This window comes from Bacillus rossius, chromosome 10, assembly GCF_032445375.1.
Source record: "Bacillus rossius redtenbacheri isolate Brsri chromosome 10, Brsri_v3, whole genome shotgun sequence".
NCBI classification, from domain to species: domain Eukaryota; kingdom Metazoa; phylum Arthropoda; class Insecta; order Phasmatodea; family Bacillidae; genus Bacillus; species Bacillus rossius.
The window spans coordinates 40,912,953-40,936,998 of record NC_086337.1 but is presented as its reverse complement, the minus strand read 5'-3'; the positions used below and the strand labels follow the sequence as shown (position 1 = coordinate 40,936,998).

At 37.3% G+C, this 24,046-nt stretch overlaps 1 protein-coding gene across 1 annotated transcript; it reads right to left on the bottom strand.

Moving 5' to 3' along the window:
• Positions 1-1,749: 1,749 nt before the first annotated feature.
• Positions 1,750-16,975, bottom strand: LOC134536017 (1,5-anhydro-D-fructose reductase-like). The gene is made up of 7 exons (XM_063375512.1): positions 16,739-16,975; positions 14,533-14,700; positions 11,285-11,488; positions 5,562-5,818; positions 3,560-3,719; positions 3,026-3,123; positions 1,750-1,940 (listed from the first exon to the last, which is right to left on the bottom strand). The coding sequence occupies exons 1-7, from the start codon at positions 16,814-16,816 to the stop codon at positions 1,898-1,900; spliced, it is 1,008 nt and encodes a 335-aa protein (XP_063231582.1). The 5' UTR covers positions 16,817-16,975; the 3' UTR covers positions 1,750-1,897.
• Between the last annotated feature and the right edge of the window lie 7,071 nt (positions 16,976-24,046).

Genomic DNA, 24,046 nt, shown 5'->3' with positions numbered 1-24,046 from the left:
AAAAAATTTAAACCCTTTAAAAGAGAAATAAAAAAAAAAATCCTGGAGCAATTTCTTTTAACCGGCCAAGATTCGAATCGGGAACTTCTTACCAACGAACGAAGGATATCCAATTCACAACAATGTTTATATTGTTTATTTATTTATTAATTTTTATAGAGCGATTTGTGACATCAGCACTCACCTTTCCCCAAAAATATAAGTTACCATTTTACATTTGAAAAAAGATTTAGGATTTCTATGTTTAGCTAAAATTTATAAATGATAGATATTTGGTTTCCTACAGTTTTCTGATGCTTTCGTACGAAAACCCGTTAGATTTTGCACAGCTGAAGGGTTGTAAATGACGTCACCAGGAACCTCAGCTGAAGGGTTGGCATAACGTCACCAAGACTGAGGGTCCTGGGTTCGAGTGAAGTGTCGACGAATGAATACTCGCTCGGTGAGTCGATTTGAGCAGACGAGTAAATACCGAGTGAGAATTAGGTGGCGGCGAGGCGAGTCTTGAGGACACACGTGACTGGTTCGAATCCAAAAAAAGACTGGTTTGAACTACTGCCGTTGTTGCATGCAAACACCCTCGCATGTTATGTAGAAAACAATCGCTTACTCAAATACTGTTCAACACACAAAAAAAAATCTAATATTTCAACATTTTTGGCGAGGAATTGGAATAATTACTACTCTAAAACTAGATCATTTAAAATTGATTCAACAATAACCTTATTTTAATTTTGCTTGGTATCTTGTAATAAAAGGAATATTGTTTACTCTCTGCTAAGTTATCTTTGCTTTTAAACTGGCCCTCGAGGCTGTCAGATGGCATACGGAGCTTTGGAAGATATCGAGCCATTAAAAAAGAATTTAAATAAAACAAAAATTTTGAGTGGCATCTGCTTACGAACAGCAGTTAAACAACTTTTCGCTTCATGAAAGCTGGTGTTGTCTATTGACCTTGCTGCGCTGCGTAGGTGTGGAAATTCCAGCAGAACTTTCAAAGCATCGTACAGACAATAAGTGCACCTTTATGTTTAAAAATACGAGATAAAACGATAAACGAAGCTGTGCTGGCCTTAAAGAATCTTTCTCCGAGATGACCACCGAAAATAGCTCTAGCGCCATTTATAGTTCTGGCTCCATCAATTATCATGCCCCATCACTGACCTCCATGTTCCATATTCTATCCCCTCCCTGAATGCTACTTTAAAATATAAGTATTGGTAGTTTTTCTCTGAGACCAAAAACATTCACCATTTCCTTTAAATATGGCGGTTAAACGATCAAGGAGATGTGTATTGGTCTTCTAAACGTTGGGGTCGTGGATTGGAGTGTCTAAAAAAATCAGTTTGTTATTGAGACTTTCCCCACTGAGAATACTGAAATAAAAACCAAACAATTAATTTAGTTTATTTTAATCGGGTCATTTTTAGGTTGAATATTGACTTATTAAATCAGTAAATGTAACTGACCGCATTATACAGATTACGGATGATTGATTATACCGAACTAAAACCTTTGGGCGGATCACCAAGAGGCAAGTGATTCCAACGAGGGCTCTCCTTCAGCAGAACCATTTAACTCGAAGTAATTTTCAACGAAAAGAAATCGATACATTTAAAACTTGTTTGATAAAAATTAGATAACGTAAAATTACACTGAACTGAACTCCACTTTAAAAAAAGCAATTTGAATATTAGTTTACAAAGGCGCGCTACATATTTTCAAGGAATACCACAACAAATTAGCCCATGAGAAAAAAAAACATACTTTATTGTTATAATAATATTGAAAATAATATGCAAGTATAATAATTACAACTGTGCAATAGAAAACAAAAATGTTGTGAAGATGTTCGTGAAGTGGTCTTTCGGCGTTAACATCCTGGTGGTCATGAAGATCAGTAGGGATCATTGAATGGAAATTCTGGGTGACTCTCCATCCTGCAAGAAGTGAAAACCAGGAAAAAAAGTATTTCATTCGTTTCGAAGGAATTGTATAATAGCTATGCTTTAGTTTTAAAATGTATTTGATGTTCGGCGTTTTTTTATTTAGTCACGCGAAGGTATGATTGCAACTTTAACAAGGCTGAGCTTTTCGTTAAATTCTTCAGGTGTCACTGAAAGAAGCCGAAATTCACAATAAAAAGTATATGTTGCTAAAATGTATTTAACCATTTGTGCGCAGAGTATAACGATGGTTAAGTAGCCTACTAATGACCCTTATTTATTCTTCGAACTCCTGTTCCATGTTTAAACCGTTGAAAACACGTACAAATGTAAAATAATTCTCAATTGTATGTTTTATTTCAATTTCAAGGCGTTTCTAAATGTGAACGTACCTTTCTTGTAGTACCTACAGTGACTTCAAGTTTCACCTACTCACGGAAGTAAGAAATAACTATCTCAGAATTCATTCACGGGGTTGCCTTTTTTTCAAATTTGGGCTTAACGTCGTAATGAGTGACCACCCCAGTATTTATCTGGATTCATCCCGACAAACCGATGAAAAGAGAAATCAAAAATTCTGCAACTGGATTCGAACGCGTGTTTTTTTTTTTAAGAAAGTGAGTACAGTGCATGACCACTGCGATACCTCGCTCCAGTTAACGTCACTTATCATGTTTACACTATTTAATATTGTAAATTCAAGATGTAATTATAAGCAATGTAACGAACAAGTCATTGAGACGAGTGTAATAAGCTTCAAGTAAATTAGACAGTATGTGAATTTCACTATTAGGATCTGATTTGATGATAGCGTCAACCAAGCAATGATAGGACGCACTACTCTCGTATCCTCCAAGTTCGAATTTTATTTTCAATTTGAGAATAAAACAAGCGTGATATTGGTAAGGTTTAGTAACAGCATGTTAAATGAGCCTATTCTATACTCACACTAGCTCGCTGTAGAACCTTAATTTTAAAAATTATATTTTTTTAGTCCAATTTATTTTTATATTAGCCAATCCTACTAATACACACGATTTAAAAAAAAAGGCGATTCAAAATACTGGTATATAACTCACCCTCTAAAAAATTTCTTATCGAATACTCTGCCCCTATTCCACCTATCAATTGAATCCAGCTCCCAAACGTCATCTTCATCCAGTTCGAAGTCGAATATCTGTGACAAATAAATAATAATGTGTTTTTAACATCATGTGACATTTATATATTTTTTTACTTTAAAAATGTGAAGTTACCATGCGTGTATTTCTTTACAGTTTACTGAGGTGTGAAATATATTTAATAAAAATGTATGTACGAAAAATCCAGTTAATTCCATAGTTTTTCCTTGACGAGATTGCTGCTTTGGAAATATATCAGGACAACAAAACATGAATATCGTGATCTGATTCAGACTTATAATTTTTACATATAAGCTTTACTAGAATATATTAAAGGCTAAAATTTCTAAATGTAAGTGCTTTTATTTTTCATGAAACTGCATGAGTTGTCTCTTTGTTTCATTGCACGTTGTTGTCTTACTAGGAGCAACAAGTTGTGTAGTTGACAGTTTTGTTAAATACGTACGATGTCGGGTTTTTGGTAACGTTTACCTGAAAGTTCTCCTTGATTCTTGCCGGATTAACGCTTTTAGGGATCACAGCGATCCCTCGTTGTACTGAGTGGCGCAGAAGTATTTGTGCAGGAGTCTTCTTGTGCTTGTGAGCGATTTCTGCCACGACGGGGTCAAGCAGTGGACTTATTTTGGGTAGGCTGGAAAAAAAATCCAGAGTACACACCTAATGAAGTACACTTGTGATAACACCCGCCATGGGCTTAGATCACGGGGGGGGGGGGGGGGCAGAATCAGGCGGCCCCCCTGGAATTAATAAGTCCCTTGCAAAGGGTGGGAGGCCTGTCTGCACTTGCAAAAGCGTGACTGTGTAATGGGTTTTGAAGTAAAACTAGGTCTTATTGAAACATATTCTGCTTATTGCATACATGTAGGCAAAAAATATGGGCAGTTTGTGCACCCGGAGTAGATCGGGCCCTCGGGTAACTCTCTGATGAGACATCACTACCGACTGCAAAAGCCCGATTACAACAGTCCAAACCTGTGGGAGTCCGTTTCCTTATCCGATTGTGAATGACGTCACGTTGTCGCACAAAAAAAACCTCTTGTCTACATTAGCAATGTCCAATGTCCGAGAAAAAAAAAAATCAACTGATTTATAAAGTAGTCACCAGAGCGCAGTATGTATAAAGTTAGTGTTCTTTTAGAGAGTAAGTGTTCTTCGATTTTTTTCTTTATTGTTTTCATGCATTGTAAATGAGTTTGCAGCTTAGTTATGAATATTAATTAAGATTAAATGCTAATAAATGAATTCTAATAAAACTGTCGAAAATTAATTTGAGTGTCGGCCTTTGAAAAGTGCCGGTCGCAAACGGTAAGCACTAATCGATCTTTCGTCTTGTTCATACTACGTCGTCCGTTATTTTCTGTTTACCTTTTTTGAAACAGGAACCCGAAACAGAAAATATCACGAGCGTTCTTCTTCTTCTATGCTGTCCAAATGACACAAGATTGGGACAAATAGCTCAAGTTGACCGACGTATGCGGACCATCGCCCACACACCACCCGTGATGTCAGAGGTCAGCGATCAGTGTCTGTCGGACACAGTTTCGGACGGGGGGCTCAAAGGCCCATCTAAAATCATTGCAATGTCCCACTCTGCGTCCGACTGACACCGATCGCTGATTGGTCCACGCGACCCTCTGACGTCATGCGTGGTTGTGGGAGTTGGTGCGAATCTCCCTGGACAACTTGAATTTTTCGTCCCGATCTGGGTACTGTGGAAGCTTTAGTACTACAACAGAACACTCGTGATATTTGAGTTTTCCGGTTACTGTTTGAAAAAAATTGGTTATCTGTAAAGTCGGTTTACGGACGATAGTTTAACGTGACAACGTCATAACAAAACATTGATGAAATTATTGCATACTTTTATGAATAAAAATTGAATCATTTTTATTTTAATAATAAAAGAATAAATACTTAAAATTATACTAGTAATCTGATCTTTAAAATGTAAGAATAATTAGCCTTTATTGCCGAAACTCTTGTTGTAATAAGCAATGAAAACCACATTAACTTTTCACTTCACTTTATAAACAGTCGACGAAACAGCTCACGTGTAGATGACTTGCAAATAATTTTAAAAACTGGCGTTTAGCTATAGAGTTTAAATATAATTATGAACAAGTTTTCATATAAATAAACTGTAATCAAATATCTATCGTCAATTATATGAATCACCATAATTTTTTAGTCAATTGTAACATAACCTATTATTACTGCACTCGCCGACAGCGTAACGGAACACAGCATAACGGAACAATGTGCATAACGGGACACTTTTTCGTGCGTGCAGCCGGCGTTTATCGATTTATTAGACGTTGTCACGTCAAAAATATGCATGAAAACAATAAACACTAAAAATAAAACATTTACTGCGCTCCGGTGACTTGTTTGGAATTCAGGCGGTGGTCGCAGTTGTAGACCGGAGCAGTTTCCCGTGCGACGACGCGACGTCCCGACAGGTTCAGGATGCTACCACGTCATCTCCGAGTCGGGGTCGTCGGCCAGCTGCAGGAACTCGGGCGAGGAGAGCGGCGCGCAGGCGACGACGGGCAACTCGAGTCCCTTGCAGAAGGCCGCCAGCTCACGCTGCTGGCAGTAGGCGTGCAGCTCCAGCTGCAAGCAGGCGGGGCGCAGCTGCGCCGCCTGGGCCACGCGCAGCAGCTGGCGGGCGTTGAAGTGGCTCAGCCCGACGGAGCGGGCCCGCCCGGCGAGCACTTGCCGCTCCATCGCCTGCGAGAGACGTCTCTTCTCACCGTGCTGCCGTCCGTGGCAGGTGCCGCTGATCAACAGTTCACAAACACAACAAAGGGAAAATGTTTAATGGGCGGTATATATATATCCCCCTTACCGAAAATCAGGTCCAAAGCCAGGGTTTGGTCTTATTTTCAAGTTTTTTTTCTCTTTCGCTTTTATCGGAGCCGTGATTTTCTTGCATTATTTTAAATTTTGTGTCCGATTTTCGTATTATAAGCGTATTTTCAAGGTTTTTGGCTGTTTTTCAAGGGCGTATCCAGAGGGGCGGCAAGGATGGTGGGGGGCAGCTATACCCCTTTACAAAGTGAAAAGGAAAAAAAATAATAAAACAAGGAGCAAGGATGCGTTCTACGATCGGTTCTTTCAATAGGAAAGATTGATTTAAGATGTTTTTTGTGGCCATACGCCATTCCTGGTTACACCGCAGGTCATAAGAAACTTCAATAATGGGGGGAAAATCATGAATATGCACAACAAAAAAAAAAAAAAGCCAAAATCAGCCGATGTATAAATTTAAAAACATAGCACAGAAAACGCCGTAGAAAGAATCAGAATCAATATTTCAGCACAGACGGACAAAGTGGGCACTATAAAAAAATTAACATGGCGGCCAACTAGCAGCCCATGCGGCTTGTTTAAATTTCTCGCCTAGCACTATGATAAATAAACAAGGCGGACTACATACGTTTTTAAATCTTCCACAACACGAAACATCTGAAATTATTATTTCCAAGATGGCCTCGTGGCCGTGCGGTTTGCATTGCTGACTACCAATCTATCAGAAATGTAAATATATCAACTCAATAAGGTAAAAGAGCACTGAGTGCTGGAATGCCATGTTGTAATAACAAAATCTGTAAAGTGTAAAAAGTGTGTCAATAAAAACCTATTGAATTGAATTGACTACCAATCCAAAGGTTGGCGGATAGAATCCCCGCCGCCGCGATACCTCCCATTTTTGTACTTGTAAAAATAAATACGGCGCGCGACACTAGCGCTCCCTAGCTTCTTAAATTAGTACCATCGCACGAGCCTCCACGTGACGTCAACAACTACCTCAGGATTCCCTCCACGTGGCTCCCGGCCACGCCCACCCGGCCACGTGGTGCCACGCCCACCTCCTGCCACACCCACCCAGACACGTGCTCACACAACTACCTGTTTGATTGTTTACAGTGCCCCAGAACCGGCGTGCTCCCCCTACGCCCATGATATTACAGGTGAACATCTGTTGAAAATATTTGTGGCAGACCAACATATTAAAGGGAAGGTATAAAGTTTTAATTTTAGTATGACCCTTAAAAAAATTGATGAAAAAAAAATCAACATGGCAAGTGAAAACGAGCTTCCCCCCTCCCCCCTTTTATAAACCATTCACTAAAGGCATGCTTATCAATGAATGTACAGCGAAAGTTCTTCAATCCGGTATGTTCAGGACCACGGTGCATGCCTACATATAGTTTTATCGGATCTACCATAGAAAATACGTCCACTTGGTCTAGTGGTTAGCGTGTCCGGCTGGTGAGCCGAGGGGTCTGGGTTCGATTCCCGGTCAGGGGAGGGGATTTTACACACCTTCTCCCTAGGTTCCGGACTGAGTAATTGTGACGTCACTTTCACCTTTGTCCCGAGGAAGGCAATGGCAAACAAAAAAAAAAATACAAATAAGCATTAGTGTCCGTTAACTCGTTACGCAAATGACACGTAACAGACTAGAGAATATAAAATAAAACCGACAGAACAATAAACTCTGCGCGAAATTAAAAATGCCGCCCAGCACGCCGATACCACTAGCCGAGCAAGATCAACAGCTAGTCTCCACCTAAGAAAAATATTCTCATCGCTAGCAGCTCGATATTGGTAACAGTTTGCAGCACCTGCCGATTCACACATTGCAATATCGAAAACCTTTCTTTAACTTTATCCAGGTCACCTGGGTCGCTAATCACCATTTACATAAATATTTATTAAACGTGTACGACTACTAACATTGAAGATCACTTGTCTTTACCCGTTCTGTCCAAGGTTTCATCTATATCGTGTACTTTATGGACTTTTTAGGTAAGAAAAATAATTGGTTGTCTGTAAAGTTGGTTTACGGACGATAGTTTAACTTGACAAGGTCATAACAAAACATTGATGAAATGATTACATACTTTTATGAATAAAATTGAATCATTTTTATTGAATTATCACTATTTTGTATGGATACAAAGAAGGAGTGAAATGAAATCTACAATTTAATTGAAAAAATTACTTTTATTTTCACTTATTAATTCAAATATGTTAATTACGAAGAGATTATTTTAACTATAACTTTTATACATGTTTGCTATTTAACTTCTTCCAATCTGTGTTATTCTGATAAGGATAGGACGATGATAGGAAAAGTAGGAAACGAATGGGAGTGTTTCAAGTTTAATGTGCCTCGAAAAAGTCAGACGTCCGCCACGTTCCCCCGCTCGGGGGAATTGGAATCCACACTTAACTTAGAACAGTCATAACTTAGAATTTTTGAAAAAAAAAAAAAACACATAACTTAAAACTGTCGTAAGTTAAACGATCATAACGCCGAAACACGCAACTTACAAATGCTACTTAGAAAGTCGCTTAGAACTATCAAAACCTAGAAATATTATAACTTAGAAACACACACAATGCCAAACCACACAAATTTAAAATGTCATAACTTAGAAGTCATATGTTGGAAAATTCTATCATGTGTTTTTCCTAGTTAAGTGTTTCTAAGTATAGTGTATTTCAAAGTTATGACAGCACCCCGGGTAAATACCCCGGTTTCGACCCCCACGGGGGGGGGGGGGGGGAAGGGGGGGGGGGGTCAGTGACCCGTGGCGGGGTTCTGCATCACGTGGTTGCTCGCAGAGGCTAATGACGACGGGACGACGGGACCTGACAGATTATAGCGGGCTCAGCTATATAATAGCTACATAATAGCTATGTAATAGCTATATTATAGCGGGCACCGGCTCGGCGCTCGTAAACACGTCGTGCTGAATCCGTGCTGTGATCGATGCATTGCCCACTGCCTCACGTGCAGGGTTGTCGAGATGGGAGGGGCAGAGGGGGCAAAATCCCCTTGGCCGGGGCTCCAAGAACGGGGATGGATTTTTGGGTTCCGAGAAAATTTGTTTTGTTGCTTGGGTTTACCCTTCACTGTTAGGATTAAATTTGCGGCCTTTTCAACGAAGAATTTAACTCAAATAAACGAAGACTTCTTCGTAATATATAAAATAACTGAATCTTCGTAGAAACTACGTCATACTTGAACTTTCGAATTGCACTTTTCGTTCTAAAACAAAGGTGAACAAAAGAAGAGTGTTTTAACTGTAGACTGAACTGTAGATTGGAATTTTTCTTAATACACTAATAATGTCAGTTTGGATTCATTTTAAAAGTAATTAAACTCAAGTGTCCGCAAATTTACGAACATCCCTGGATAATTTGTAACCAGCGTGCTTCGTAAATTGAAAGTGGAAGTTTTTAACAGCAAGATAGCACGAAATTTTCAAGACTATAGTAAACAGAATTCATAGAAAAACCTTACAAATACAATGCGATAGGCACAGATCACCTTTACAGTTATGAATGCAGTAACTTTTTCAAATTTAATATATATATATTTTTTTAAATTGAGATGTTTGAAACGTTGTACACTAAACAATAGCGAAGGAACACGAACCAAATTATCTGCCCCCGAGCCTTTAGTTTCTCTCGATGGCCCTACAGATATGGACAGCAATGTATCAGGCTGTCTCTGTACTTGACTGAAGTTGTAAGTTGTATTGTACTCTGTGTCCATAAACGGATGTCCCAGTTTCAATGGTATATCATAACAGTTAAATTTAAACTATTTCCAGTAAATTATTCATCAAATTGACGTTAAATGAACCTTTTTTTTTTCTTTAAAATGTCCAGTGTGTTCACATTTAGCTATACGGCACACATGCAACCTAAAGTCCAATTATTCCTACACTTTGGTTAACAAGTCCAGAGTAATTGAAGCAACTGCCTTTTAAGCTCTGTGTCTCAACTCTGGCAAATCATTAGACAGCGGCGGAATGTAGACACAATCTTTTAAAGAGCCCCAAATTATGGCAACCGACCGTGGAGCCCAGCGAAAAAGAGCTCTGACGTATCGATAGGTGGATTTTTTTTTGGCTCATGGGGAAGGGGGGGGGGGAGGAGGATCACAATTAAACTTTAAACGGAACACATGTTGAGGTGAAATTACCTATTCACTCCTAGCAAATTGCAGAGCACAAAACGCTTCAAACTCAGGAGTCGCCATTTTGCGCAGGTGGCGCTGCAAGGCGAGAAAACAACGAAGCAGTACTCGCGCATGCGCTCATATGAAACTGTCTCGAGTTACTCTTCGATTGCAGCTTTGAACGAACTCACCACCACGCTTCAAAAGTTGACGTTAGTATAAAAATTTATAGCTTATACATCCTTTTCATGGACACACAGTACGAGGTGCAAAAACGAATTAAAATTTTCCGTTTTTAATCGATGTCACTTTTCAGAAGCGGCGATGCTTCAGACAGCAACGCGTGTCAGGCGCGACGTGAGCCGAGTCGGGGAAGAGGTCCCACCCACCTTCCACAGGGGAGACCTAAGATGCACATGAAGTTCTGCCATTCCCGATCACACCCGAACAATTCACCTTCGGCCAACTTCGGGATTTGTTTTATTTTTGCGCAGGAAAAAATGAATTCAAATATTAAAAGTGGTCGGTTAGGTAAGCTACATTAAAACAATTTAAAACACATATGGCAGGTTAGTTAGGTTAGTATAGCTACATTAAAATAAACAGATGTATATATATATATATATAAACCCGAGGATGGCCGAAGGTGAATTGTTCGGGTGTAATCGGGCAGGGACAGAACTTGGACAACTGGGAAGCCTATGATGTACATTCTATATTGCACAGACCCGAATACTCACGTTGGCAAGCCTTCTTTTCACAGACGAGAGAGCCAAACCCGAAGTTCCCCGAAGCCTTCTTTGCAAAGACGAGAGAGTCAAACCCGAAGTTCCCCGAAGTTCATGCTCCCTTTTTTTTCCGTTCTATCTCATTGTATAAACCGGTGTGACATTAAATTTTGCGATCGATTAGGATAGGTTAGCTACATTAAAAATACTTTAAAACATTGTGGAAGGTTGGTTACATTAGGTAAGTATAGCTACATTAAAAATACTGTAAAATCATAGATAACCTAACCTAATTGACCATTAGTTATCATGAGTTGTATATTCATTTACAAAGAACAAAAAAAAAAAAAAAAACCGAAGATGCACGATCGGGCGTTTGGCTCTCTCGTCTGTTGAAAAGAAGGCTTGCCGACGTGAGTATTCGGGTCCGTGCAATATAGAATGTTACATCACAGGCTTCCCTGGACAATGTTTGGCTTCCCGCACCTTCCACACGGCGACGTGGTCGGTCGTCGGGTCGGCTATCAGGGCCCCGCTCTCGTCCAGGGGCAGCAGCAGGTCACTGCCCTTCTCGGGACAGCCGCACGGGAACTGGACCAGGTACAGGTCCACGTACGAGAGCTGAAGGGCGGCGAGAGACCGGCCCAAGTATTTATCCACCCTCTCCGGCTGCATGCCTTGAAGCGGTAGCTGCGCGTGTTTGGAAGGGGAGAGAAAAAAAAAAAAAAAAATGAACGCTGTCGGAAAACGTTTTCACCTTACAACTCACGAAGATACAGGGATCTTCGTAAATAAGGTGTGAAAAAAAATAGCTCTTAAGGACACACACACACACTAAACCGGTGCATATAATTAGAATAACAAATATATGTACATAAATTTAATACATATACCAGTGTACTGCAGGAGTAGTTTTAAGACAAACACAATACTTGTATATATATATTTATAGTACCTAGTTATATATAATTATGCTAATTATATTATTTTTAAGGGACATGTGAAATTGTAATATACTCTTCATAACCAGTGATATGTAACAGAGACAGATTCTATGACGTTGTAAGCTGATGCTCCAACAAACAAACAATGCTAAGGTTTTTTAATAATTTTGCCTTAAATGAAACAATTGCATCTGTAAATAATCTGAGTGTATAATATAACTGAAATGAAAAAAAAAAGTATTTTTCTGACAGAAGAGCACCGATTGCTGGTGTGTCAATGCAACCTGTATTTGTAAAGAACAGTGAAAAGACAAAATAAAGAGATTTTGAAAATTGAAAATTGTAAATACACTGCTACATTCGTAAATTTACGGACGCTGAGCTAACTTACTTTGAACACGAATCCAAAATAATATTTTTGGCATATTAACAAAAATACGAAAACTGATTAAATCCACGATAACAACACTCTCATTTTTTTCCCGCCTTTGTTTAGAACCAAACATATAACTCGAAAGTTGAAATACCGCGTAGTTTCTACGAAGATTCTTCGTTGAAAAGTCCGTAAATTTACTATAATTTCTAAAAGTACACAGTTGTCAGTTGATTACTGGTGGATTTACAACCTTCTCGTAGCGTAGATATTTAATTATTTAATTACGTGGTACGTACGTAGATTTCTTTGCTTAATTTAGGCAATGAAGTAAGCTGTGACTATAAAATATAAATATATGTTTCGATTAATATATTTTTTCAAAAATAATTTCAGTTAATCGAACAAGGCTGTAATCAACATACAATACACATTTCTAAAAAAAAAAATAAAAAAAAATCCATTTTTGTCAAACATTAATTTTTAAAGTCTGTTTTAAGTTTTCAAGCTGAAACAAATATCAGATGGTTAACTTTACTTTGAACAGGGCAAAAAATGTCTAAGATTCGTGTGTAAAAAAAATTAAAAATAGTTTTTAATTGCATGCAAATTATTAATTACAATAAAATAATAAAAGGCCTGGAAAAAGATAGTCAACACAGTCAATAAAGTTCAGTTTAAATTTGAAAAATTAAATAAATAAAATTTAGAGAATAATAAATATATATGACATAATTGGTACTAAATATTATAAGATTCTTAATTTTAAATATTTATTATTGATTATTTAATATTTTAAAAGAAAATAAATAAATTTAATAATAAATTTAAAAATTTAATTTAAGTTTATTAATTTTTTTAATATTTATTATATTCTTAATTTAATATTCACTTTTCATTTTTATCAAAAAGTTTTCATTAAATTTGTTCATTTATTTTTATAAATATTTATTATTTATTCAATTTAATAATAAATATTAAAAATTAATATTTTAATTTGATGTTCGATTTTAATTATTATCACATTTTTTTTATTAAATGTTATATTAAATTTATTTCTTTATTTTGTAAATATTAAATAACCAATAATAAATATTTAACATTAATAATTTAATAATACTTAGTATTAATTATATTAATTAATAATATTTTAATTTATATCAATAAATAATTCATACGGATAGTTAACCTCAATTATATTGGAGCACTTGAAAAAGTATAAAGGCACAATTTTTTTTACTAATATTTAAGAATAGTAAATAATATTAACCAAAATATTCAATTTAAATCACTACTGAATATAATTTATTAGCACATATATAATTCGCACTTGTATGAAACTGAAACACGTGTTGTGAATGTAGAAACCAGAAACATGTGGATAAATATTATAAATATGAAAACAGTGATCAGAGGCAACGAGCGTGCCAACATGCGCGACTAATAGAGGTTCTATTTCTATTTTGTTGGTAGTTTTTTTTTTTTCGAGACTTAATGAGCGATTTAGCGGGCAGATTCAACCTGTTAATTATGTGTTACAGTGATGCGCACGCATCTTAAAATTTCACTCTCATTTTTTCATAACGCGCCTAAAGAAGAATAACTTCAATAACATAAAAAAAAAAGCCGCTACATTCACTTTATCAATCAGTGTATGCGTTGTGTCTCAGCATAGGTACGTGAAAATTGAGGGTTTGGTTAGCAGTAAGAAAAACAAACGGTCTATGTATCATACGAAAGTTTCGTTCGAAATTCGAATTCGTTTCAGGGGAATGGGAGAGGGACAAAGATCCACCCTCTTTCGAAAGTGTCCATCGGCTAGATTGTATTAAATCTCTGTGGAAGATCCCCTATAATTAGGGGGGAAGGGATACCACCCCAAAGGTTAAAATTAGACAGAATAATTTTTGCAGCCGGTATGGATTGTGGATTGCGCATATTGGTTGTGGTGTGTGTGTATTGTATTACATAGCAAGCATAGTATACTTTTTTAAGATTCCCCTGAATGCGGTGTACCGCGCCTAGTTTAGTTAATTAACTGTTAAGAAGTGAGTTACTTATAACTAGAGACCGGAAAAATTCGCGGATTCATTTCGTGGTAGGCTGAAATTCAAACATGTGTATAATTCTGGTGGTTCTGCTATTGGATCGCGGTCTAACCGGAGCTCTCTGGGCCAATGAGAGACTAACGACCAAAGAAGCGTCGAATCACAAGCTACCCAGTGGAGACGACTCACAATTTAATAACCAATGAACACGCGTGTTTACTTGAGAAGTGCAGAGGATAATGGAGGCTATCCTAGAGGTCATTGAATCCGCGAATTTTTCCGGTCTCTACTTATAACGGGTGCGAGTTCGATGCGGCCTTCCGCATACATTCCGAAAACTTCTGAACGCACATGACACAGTCGACTTACCTTCGTCGCGATGAAGAGGTCTTCGCGCTTTACGTCCCCCTGGTCGAACCACTTCTTCAAGGCCCTCCCGATGGCAGCTTCGTTCCCGTACGTGTAGGCCGTGTCGATGTGCCTGTATCCGACCTTCAGAGCCGCGTCGACCGCAGCGTGGACTCCTTCTTCAGACACCTGCGGCGAATGTCCCATTTCAAGGCCGGTGTCGCACTGGGTACATGCGTTCCTCTCGCTGAGACTAAAACCTCCGCCGCATTTTTTTCTTGACGTGACAACGTCTAATAAATCGATTAACGCCCGGCTGCACGCACGAAAAAAGTGTCCCGTTACGCAAATTGTCCCGTTACGCTCATTGTACGCTTGCGCCGCATCTATCTCTCTCTTCCACTCGATTGGAACAACCATCGATTTGACTTTTCCGAGGCACATTAAACTTGAAACACTCCCGTTAGTTTCCTACTTTTCCTATCAGCGTCCTATCCTTAAAAGAATAACACAGATTGGAAGAAGTTAAATAGCAAACACGTATAAAAGTTATAGTTAAAATAATCTGTCCGTTAAAGTAATTAACATATTTGAATTAATGAGTGCAAATAAAAGTAAATTTATCAATTAAATTGTAGATTTCATTTCACTCCTTCTTTGTATCCATACAAAATAGTGATGATTCAATAAAAATGATTCAATTTAATTCAAAAAGTATGCAATCATTTCATCAATGTTTTGTTATGACGTTGTAACGTTAAACGATCGTCCGTAAACCGACTTTACAGACAACCAATTTTTTTTTTTTTTTTTAACTTGTGTAACATCTTATCTTTCAGTGTACGGCATTTGGTAGGAGTAATTTCGTGAATGGAATGGAAATGTGTAACCACGGTGCTGCCATCTGTGGTAATGGCACGAACCAAAGTTTACAAAGCCAAAGGGAAACTCTTTAACTGTTTAATATATTTCAACAAGACAGGCAGGACTTTAATAAATTTCACTGTCGAAAATCAGGTCCAAAGCCGGGGTTTAGTAAGGTTTTTTTTCAAATCTTTTTCGCTTTAATCGGAGCCTTCCCATTATATAGTTTAACATTTCGCTCTGCAAATCGAAATATTCTTTAATCGACGTAGTTGCTCCGGCAACGAATTCTAGCTGCGGGTGCGGAAACTACGTGTGATTCGCGTCAAAAAAATGTAGTTGGAAAAAAAAATATTCGTATATTGATCACGCTCGGCATTATTTAAAAGAATTCTACAATAAACTTCGTTTCCGAGTTTCGTATTATAAGTTTATTTGCAACATGAGAACACATAAAATTGCTCGTTTAACAAGGTTAGATGTTTACACATATTTTTTTGGCTGAATATTCGTTTGACTTCTTTTTTCTTCTTCTTAAGAGTGCGTAATACATGTCTTTGAGAATGCATCAAATTATTTTATCAAAATGGAACATGTAAGCAACTGATTTGGAAGAAATCATTGAGTATATTCTAGCAACCTCTCAAGTGTGAAAACTGTTCAGGGTTCAAGTCCCATTTAAACCATGAGTGTAAATTTATAATAAACGTCACTATAGTTAAAACTAAACTGGTCGAAAATTGATTGGCTCGTTGGAATTATGTGAAGGGGGGGGGGGGGGGGGGGTCGATCACCAATATACCAATCATTTAAAAAAAAATGGGTTTGAATTTCTGCCTGGTGGCTAATGATTCCAGCTCACGAAACATGGAGGGATATATAGAATTGCGACTCTTACGATGGAAACTGAAACCACTAGCAAAAAATATTGGACGTGAGGTTCAAATCCAAAGTTTTAGGTTTATAATGATAATTGAACTACTTAACAACTAATTGCTTGGTAACAGAGATTCAAACTTTGCGAAAAACATTTAATGTTGTTTTGTAATAAAAAAAATTGCATGTTCTATATAAATGAGGAGATGAATTTCTGGTATGCCTTACCACAACATATGTGGCTACCAAAATAAAGTGAATTAACAAAACCGCTCCATGACTTTTGGATCTTTTGGTAACCCAACTATGCCACGTCACGTGAAATTCTTTGAACATGTACTTAGAATGTGCTATGCTACTTACTACACTATACACGAAATTCATAAAAAAAACAAAAAAAAACGGTTAAAGTCCATCTGTTATTGTTTTTAAAAATATATATATATCGCGGTGCCTAATAAATAACAGTTAGATCTTTATTACTTACGTTGTTCCAAGTTCCCAGGCCGATAATGGGCATTTTATCCTCATTCCACAGTGTAATATCGCTGCTTAAATTTGTCATTCTTCTTTCTTTTTTTTTTCCCCCTCGGAGGAATGTCTACTTCTCGGTGTTTCGCAGCTTTGAGCGTGACGCGCGACTAAAGGCTTCCACTCGGAACAGCTCCGCTGACGACGGTCCGAGAATGTGTATCGACCGACTGGAATGACCTCAGAACGCTGAATTACATTTGCATACGAGAGTTCATTTCGCAATGCCATCACGCAAGACAGTGTGATAACAGATCGAGATCGCGACTGCTAACAGTCCACGTCCCTGAAGCATATACGGCAGAATGGATAGCCTCAGTAGCGGATCCAGAGGGGGGGCTAAGGGGCTCAAGCCCCCTCCAAAAGCATCTGGGTCCACTATTGTTTTAGTGTTTGCCTTGATAAAGCATAGCCTCATCTGGGTCAAGCCCCTCCCAAACCAAAATCCTGGATCCGCCACCGGATAGCCTATAGTTGGTGTTGGAGGATTTTGGATCGGTGTGCGAAGTTTGTCGTGATGGCACGCGATAGTTGTTGAATTTTGAGTTGTTGATATAAGTTAGGTTGAAATATCGCACGGTAATGCACAGAGGCTTAACGCCAAAAGCCGTGCAGAGCCCCGGGTGTTAACGTTAATGCGCCATTAAAAAAAAAACAATCAAGTTTTCTTGAAAGTGTCCGATTGCGAATAGCGTTTTTAGAGCCATTGCACTTAGCCATACAAGTTACGTTTCGTGGTTTAGTCTTTAACGTGTATTTTTTGGACATTAATAAAAAGGGCTAAAAGGGTATTTTCACGGGGCGTGTTTTTTTTTTTAAATTTATATTTGTCACATGCCCTCCAACAGTCAAATTGTGGGCACGACATATACAAGTATGTGGACACTCCCCCCACCTCCCTTTAACCCGTTTTCGCGGCGCAACAAAAACAGGCAAGCACATCCGAAAGCGAGTGAACCACATACTTGCTGCGATCACAGAAAATGTAGACAAAAACTAAAACACCATAATACATACACCTAAATAACAAAAATAAATTAGATTTAAATGAACAAAATAACAATAGAAAAACTAAGACATAACAACAAATTTTACAATGAATATAATATACAAAAGTGTATAAATTTAAAATGTGATGTGTAACTAAAACAGACTACTCGAAGGACAAACAAAGTACATGTAAACAATATGGTAATTACACAATTATTTGCTAGGTATTAAATACTTAATGAATAAAGTAAATAAATTTTGTAACTAAAAGATTTCAGAGAAACTTTGTTGAAGTATAAGATAATCTTGTAAATAAGGTCATTATCGATTATGGAGTGTACACAATGTTGATAGTAAACGACTATTAAATTTAACTCTCAGACCTGTATAATCAAAGACCTATTAACATTTAATATTTTAGATATGAAAAATTCTATATCCAGTATTGCAAGTGGTAGTCCAGCATACAACTACAGGGTCGCATATTGAAGTCCCGTAGAGGCGCTTTAAGGCCCGTCTAAAATAACAATGTGTCACATTTCGTCCGACGGACACTGATCACTAATCGGTCCACGTGATCCTCTGACGTCATGGATGGTGTGGACAGTGGTCCACACGGTAAATATGTAGTTGGGCGATATTTGTTTTAAAAAAATTTTAAATGCCGAAAATACTTTTATTCTATGCTTTTTAACTTCCTCTTTTCATAAAACCAGACAGAGATAAGAAATTACAAATACTTTAGGAGATATCGCCGTTATTTTGCAATACAAGACCTGTGCAATCATTCGACCTTCGAATTTTTTATTTTGCCGTGTGTTCGTGAATGCCTAATTAATTAAAATGGTCGATTAGGTCAGGTCAGTTACAATATAAATAATTTCAAACTAAGCGGACATTAAAAATAACATGAATTCATTTTAATGGTTGTTTAGTTTTAAAGTATTTATAATGTAACTGACCTGACATAACAAACTGGGACAAAGGATGAACAGTAGGAACTCACGTAATTTTTTTTTACTTATTACTTTCGCAACAATATCCAAATAAAAAACTAAAACATTAAAATTTGAAACGTTAAAATCTCACCTAAGTTAGAGGCGGGTTACTCGTAAACAAGAAACAATGATCAATGCCGCATGAATGCACAGGTATTGTGATGAAAATTAAAAAATTCGATATCTCCTAAAGTATTTGAAAATTTCTTATCTCCGCCGGGTGTAATGAAAAGAGGAAGTTAAAGAGCATAGAATAAAAGTATTTTCGGATTAAAATTTTTTTTTTAATCACACATCGCCCAACTACCTATTTACCGTACACACACATTGATCAACTTTTTTGTCCCAATTTGTATCATTTGGTAGCACATAATAATAATAATAATAATAATAATAATAATACGAAGAACTCTTTTGATCCTGTCACTCTCGAGGGAGTCTCTCATTCTCTTTGCCGATGTCGCACTTCCCTCGAGTGAAACGAAGTGCGAAAAACACTCTTGATGTTTGTGGTTTCGTTTCCGCTTCAAAAAAAAGCGCTCTTAAACAAAAATATTGCGACAAACCAGACGGCTGTAGACACGAATTCGTTTTTGACAGTGTAATCAGAATCGATTTATTAGCATTCACCTTTGCCTTACCGAACAATTGCATATTGTTGAGCTCCCACAATGTTCACAGGTTAAATGGATATTCAAAAGTTAGCTACGTCCTCATTTACAATGCATGAAACAATGGCACACAAAAAAATCGAATAGTTATAATATGCTATCTCTGGAAACTAAAATGCATAAAAGCTTTGTGTAATGTGCGTACCACCTAGGTTTCTAAACCGTTCGCAGGCATGTAACAAAAATGTTAAATAAGTAAATAAAAATTGATTCTTTTCTGCTGGAAATTAATTTTATTTTCAATATTCTATCAAAAGATTCGTGGAAGCAGAATGAGCAGGGTCGGAGAACCAGTGCCTAGAGTTCACGACATGGATAGACCAATTCTATTGTGACCTAGTGACCTTTTTGCATCTACCAGCATCAGTTCTTCAAGGATGACGCCTCCTTGGCTCAGTGGTCAGATAACTCACCTCCCACCATGTTATCATGGTTTGAACCTACATGGGGTCACACCCGAGATTTCACAAGAAACGTGATGGACATTACCATTACCAATCATTCCATCAATGCTCCACTATAATTTCGTGTCACAGCAGAATAATCCATGTCACGACCCTTGGGTACTGTTTTACTGAACTCATTTGTTCCCCTTCCACTAATCCTACGATTGGTTACAATATTTTATATCAGTTACTCAAGGGTAAGGAAAAGAAGCAGTGATAGATTTTACCAAAGGATATTTAACTATGTACTGACTGAACCTACTACAAGCAGAGAAAGGGGAGGGGGAGATAATGGGCAATAATATTTTTTTTTTTTTTTTTTTTTTTTACAAAAGTCATGGTTCCAGTTTAAGTCATTTTCAAACTGCACACACTGCTAAATTAATTTTAAGATGTTGACAACTAACATACTTTTTTATTGAGTCGAGTTTACTTCTACACCTGCTCTAAAGCCACCATCAATATTGTGAAACAATGTCTGTGAAGAAAAGAATTCTGGCGACTCTTTCATTTAATAAATTCTGTGGCATCCAATGTACTTACCTCACTTCCAACCCAGCGCACTGAGTCTGTTCAAACAGCATACCAAAACCCTGTGGATGTAAGTGGAATAGCCACTTAGGAGAAATAACCATGCCTTACCTCCTAGAAGTTTTTTTTTATTAATTTGCTTTGAAGTGCTTTGTTTATTTATATGTAATTTTTACCAGTAAAGATTTAATGTATTTTTGTTAAGCTTGATTGTATGTGTTATCTTATTACAGGCATGACAATAGCTATAACGCACCCTGGTTCCTGCTGCTGCCATCCCCCCCCCCCCCCCCCTTGCAGGTACTTACCCCTGGCAGAGAAAGCTGAAGCATCTCTGGTGATGTCTGCAGCACTTCGGGTTGACCAACCATGGGGCACAGTTCAAACTGTTTCACTTAACTGGTACCATGCCTCCGGGTAATTACTTCAGTTATAAACAAGTTTTATCAGAAATGGACATAATAAAAAAATTTTTTTTTTTTAAATACAATTCTGTATTTTTACTCATTTAAGCATGAGAAAGGGTGCATGCTCAAGGTGTGTGGTACATCTTAAGGGCCCACTTATTCTATCAGTGTGCATGTACAGCATCCCAGATGCTTAGAGGTCTCATCAGCCACATGTGAGAAGTCATCTTGGGACTGAATTTAAATGGATATCTTTGCCCATTAACTAACATAAGTGGGGTCTAACACTAATATGTAAACTCTCCCAAATAAAATATAATTTATAAGGCCATCCAAGCACATTCACAATTGTAGAATGGTTTTAATACAGTAAGAAAAATCCAAAGTTACCTATTCAAATCAACATCAATACAAAAATAACTAAGTTCTCCTTCTCTATATGCAAACACCACAGATTGTGATTATATTTCACATCTTATTTTTAGCCTTCTTTCAGAATGAATCTTGCAAAGTTGATTTGTCTGTTTCTGCCAAGTCATGAGTTGTTAGGTGAAATACATCATAAAATCTACTAAGATGTTTAACATGAGTGCAGCATCTCACTTCAGTTCAATATCTCTAAATTCTGATTAAATGAGTAAAACTTAGTTCTTTTTTTCAACAACTGCAGTTATAACCAGGAATTTTATGCAGATGGATGCATACCCCACAGATAGAACATTAAGTCAGAACTAATAAGACATGCTTCAGCTTTTCTAAAACTCATTACGTAAACCACTTCAATAAGAACAGCATTAACTGCATTTACAAACACCTCACGTTGATGTGTAGTAGGATAGGAGCTCTAAAGTCATAATTAAGCAGTTTATTTTATACTGCCTGTGGCGATACAGAGGTTCCTACAGATGAATGTGGAACAGAAAAATCTTTTTATTTTTGTAAAGTGTTTTCCAGAATATGCCCCTGTTGCAATCGAAGGGTAAGCGACTACAATAGTGTGTCGATTAACCTACCTTCAATTAACTTAAGTTCTGTATTATCTGAACAAACCCGAAGCACTGTTATTGGCAAAGAGAGGTGAAACATTTGCTTAAGGACCTAGATGATGATCTAACCGTTGTTTAAACTCAAAGAAAATTAACCTCAATATGACATTTACTTGTAGGACGAATTATTGAGTGACGTGAAGGAACATACACTGAAGAAAAGCTGGAAACACATCACCCTGAAAAATGATACTAAATGAGCAGATGAAAACAATCTGTATTTTTTATTATCTGAGGTTGCAGTGGACTACATAAACACAGTTGATCGAGACACTACTGTATGTATAGCCTCTTGAGTCCCCCTTGGCCGGTGATAGGTTTTTCGGTGACCACAGTTGATAATGTGCCATGCTCAAATAGAAAGGGTCATAGGTTCAATCACAACACTGTGGGATGACTCAAATTGGAGTTGGTACCCAAGTGGTTGGAAATCTACTGTCATCTTGGAGGCCATTTTGCCTTAAGCCTCTGAGCATACCTACGAGACGTACAACTTATAAAAACATAACAACTGATATTAGACCTATTCACATATTCAAACCTGAAATGCCAAAAAACATTTATTATTTTATTCTATTAGATTTCAAAAACCAATACGTTTAAGTAAGCAAATAACAAATAGTCAATAGTATTTACAGTGTGGTGAAGTTATAGTGCAATACCTTGTGTGGGTATTGGCATTGAGATTAAGTTTTTTTTAGGCCTCGCTATCTTGCAATTTCAAAATTTTGATACTGCTTGCAATAAAGCTTCCATGCTAAATTTTTTGGTTTAACATGGCATAGCAGTTAGCTTTGGCTACTTGTTGAAGTCAACACTTGTGAACTGGTGTGATCAACATGATAGTTGTAGTCGCCAGCATAAAAAATAAGTTATTTCCTAGCGCCGCTTAAGGGGCCCGCCTCGTCAGGGGTGAATGTGTGTTAGTGAGGCGGGATGATAAGCGCGACGCTCGCTGGTGCTTCCAGCGCGGTATAGCCTCTAAGCGCAAGTTTCTGAACTGGCGCGTTTTCGTCTCGTCGTCACAGGATAACTGTGAAATTTGAGCGGTGACCGTAACATTATATGGCGGAGAAATGAAGATAAAGGTGTTATGCAAGCCCCTTAAGTGCTTTCAAGAATCTGTACTGATTGTTTTATGCCTAAAAATTACTCTGAAAACATGCGTTTTAGGCATTTTAACACTTCTAAAAATACAGTTTAAAAACTTAATCCGAAATTAAAAGTACTTTTCGGTCCTCAGCGAACTCTTAAATGCTATTCGTAAATAGGCCCCACTCGGATATCTTGAGTAGTTTTGAAATCGCGTTGTTTTTCCTGAAGCTCTGCACACCGTATGTGTGCCCAGGTAGGCGGGCCCCTTAAAGACAACAGCATTTCCGTAAATAAGATTGATTTATGCCTTGACATGCCAAAAATTAGACTACATAGTTCAAAATTAAGATTACAGCAAAAGAATGGAAAAATAAATGTTGAGGCCTAATAATCCTATGAAGTCAAGACATCATTCCTAATGGAATTTGAGGCACTATAGGAACTTTGGCATGCACTTTATGCTGAAATAATGTATCCTAGGTAGTTGCAATGAGAGTGGTATTTTTGTTCATAAGGTCACGAATATCAATAAATGGGCGACAGTAGTATAGGAATGGGGCTACTGGGACACGGGTCCGGGGCGAGGTCATCCAAAACAACCGAACATTAAGGGAAAAAAAGTTTTCTTTTATATAAATTTTTCAATTAGAATGAATAACTGCTTAACATTAAAAAAGAGTTGTCATTCAAAAAAAAACATTTTTCAAACTAATTTATAGTTGAAAATTGAGTTAGTCTGTAAGTGGCTCCAAAAAATTTACATCACTTAAACAAAAGAAATTACCTCCAAATAAATTTTGGGCAAAATACTAATACTAATTAACTATTCATAGTTTATCCCCACATGTGTACAGGGAACAGCAGGGTGGCTGTATTTTAGATGGTAAGACAATCTACAACTAAAACTTTTTTTTGACCACTGGCAGACAAGTTAACAATATTAATAAGTTTTTAAATACTGTACGAACATTCATAAAAACCAAAATAAAATATCGTTCTAAAAAATTAATATTTGAAATATTCATTAAAGTAAAGAGTTTATTGTCACTATGTGAAAGCAAACATAATATTAAAATGTGA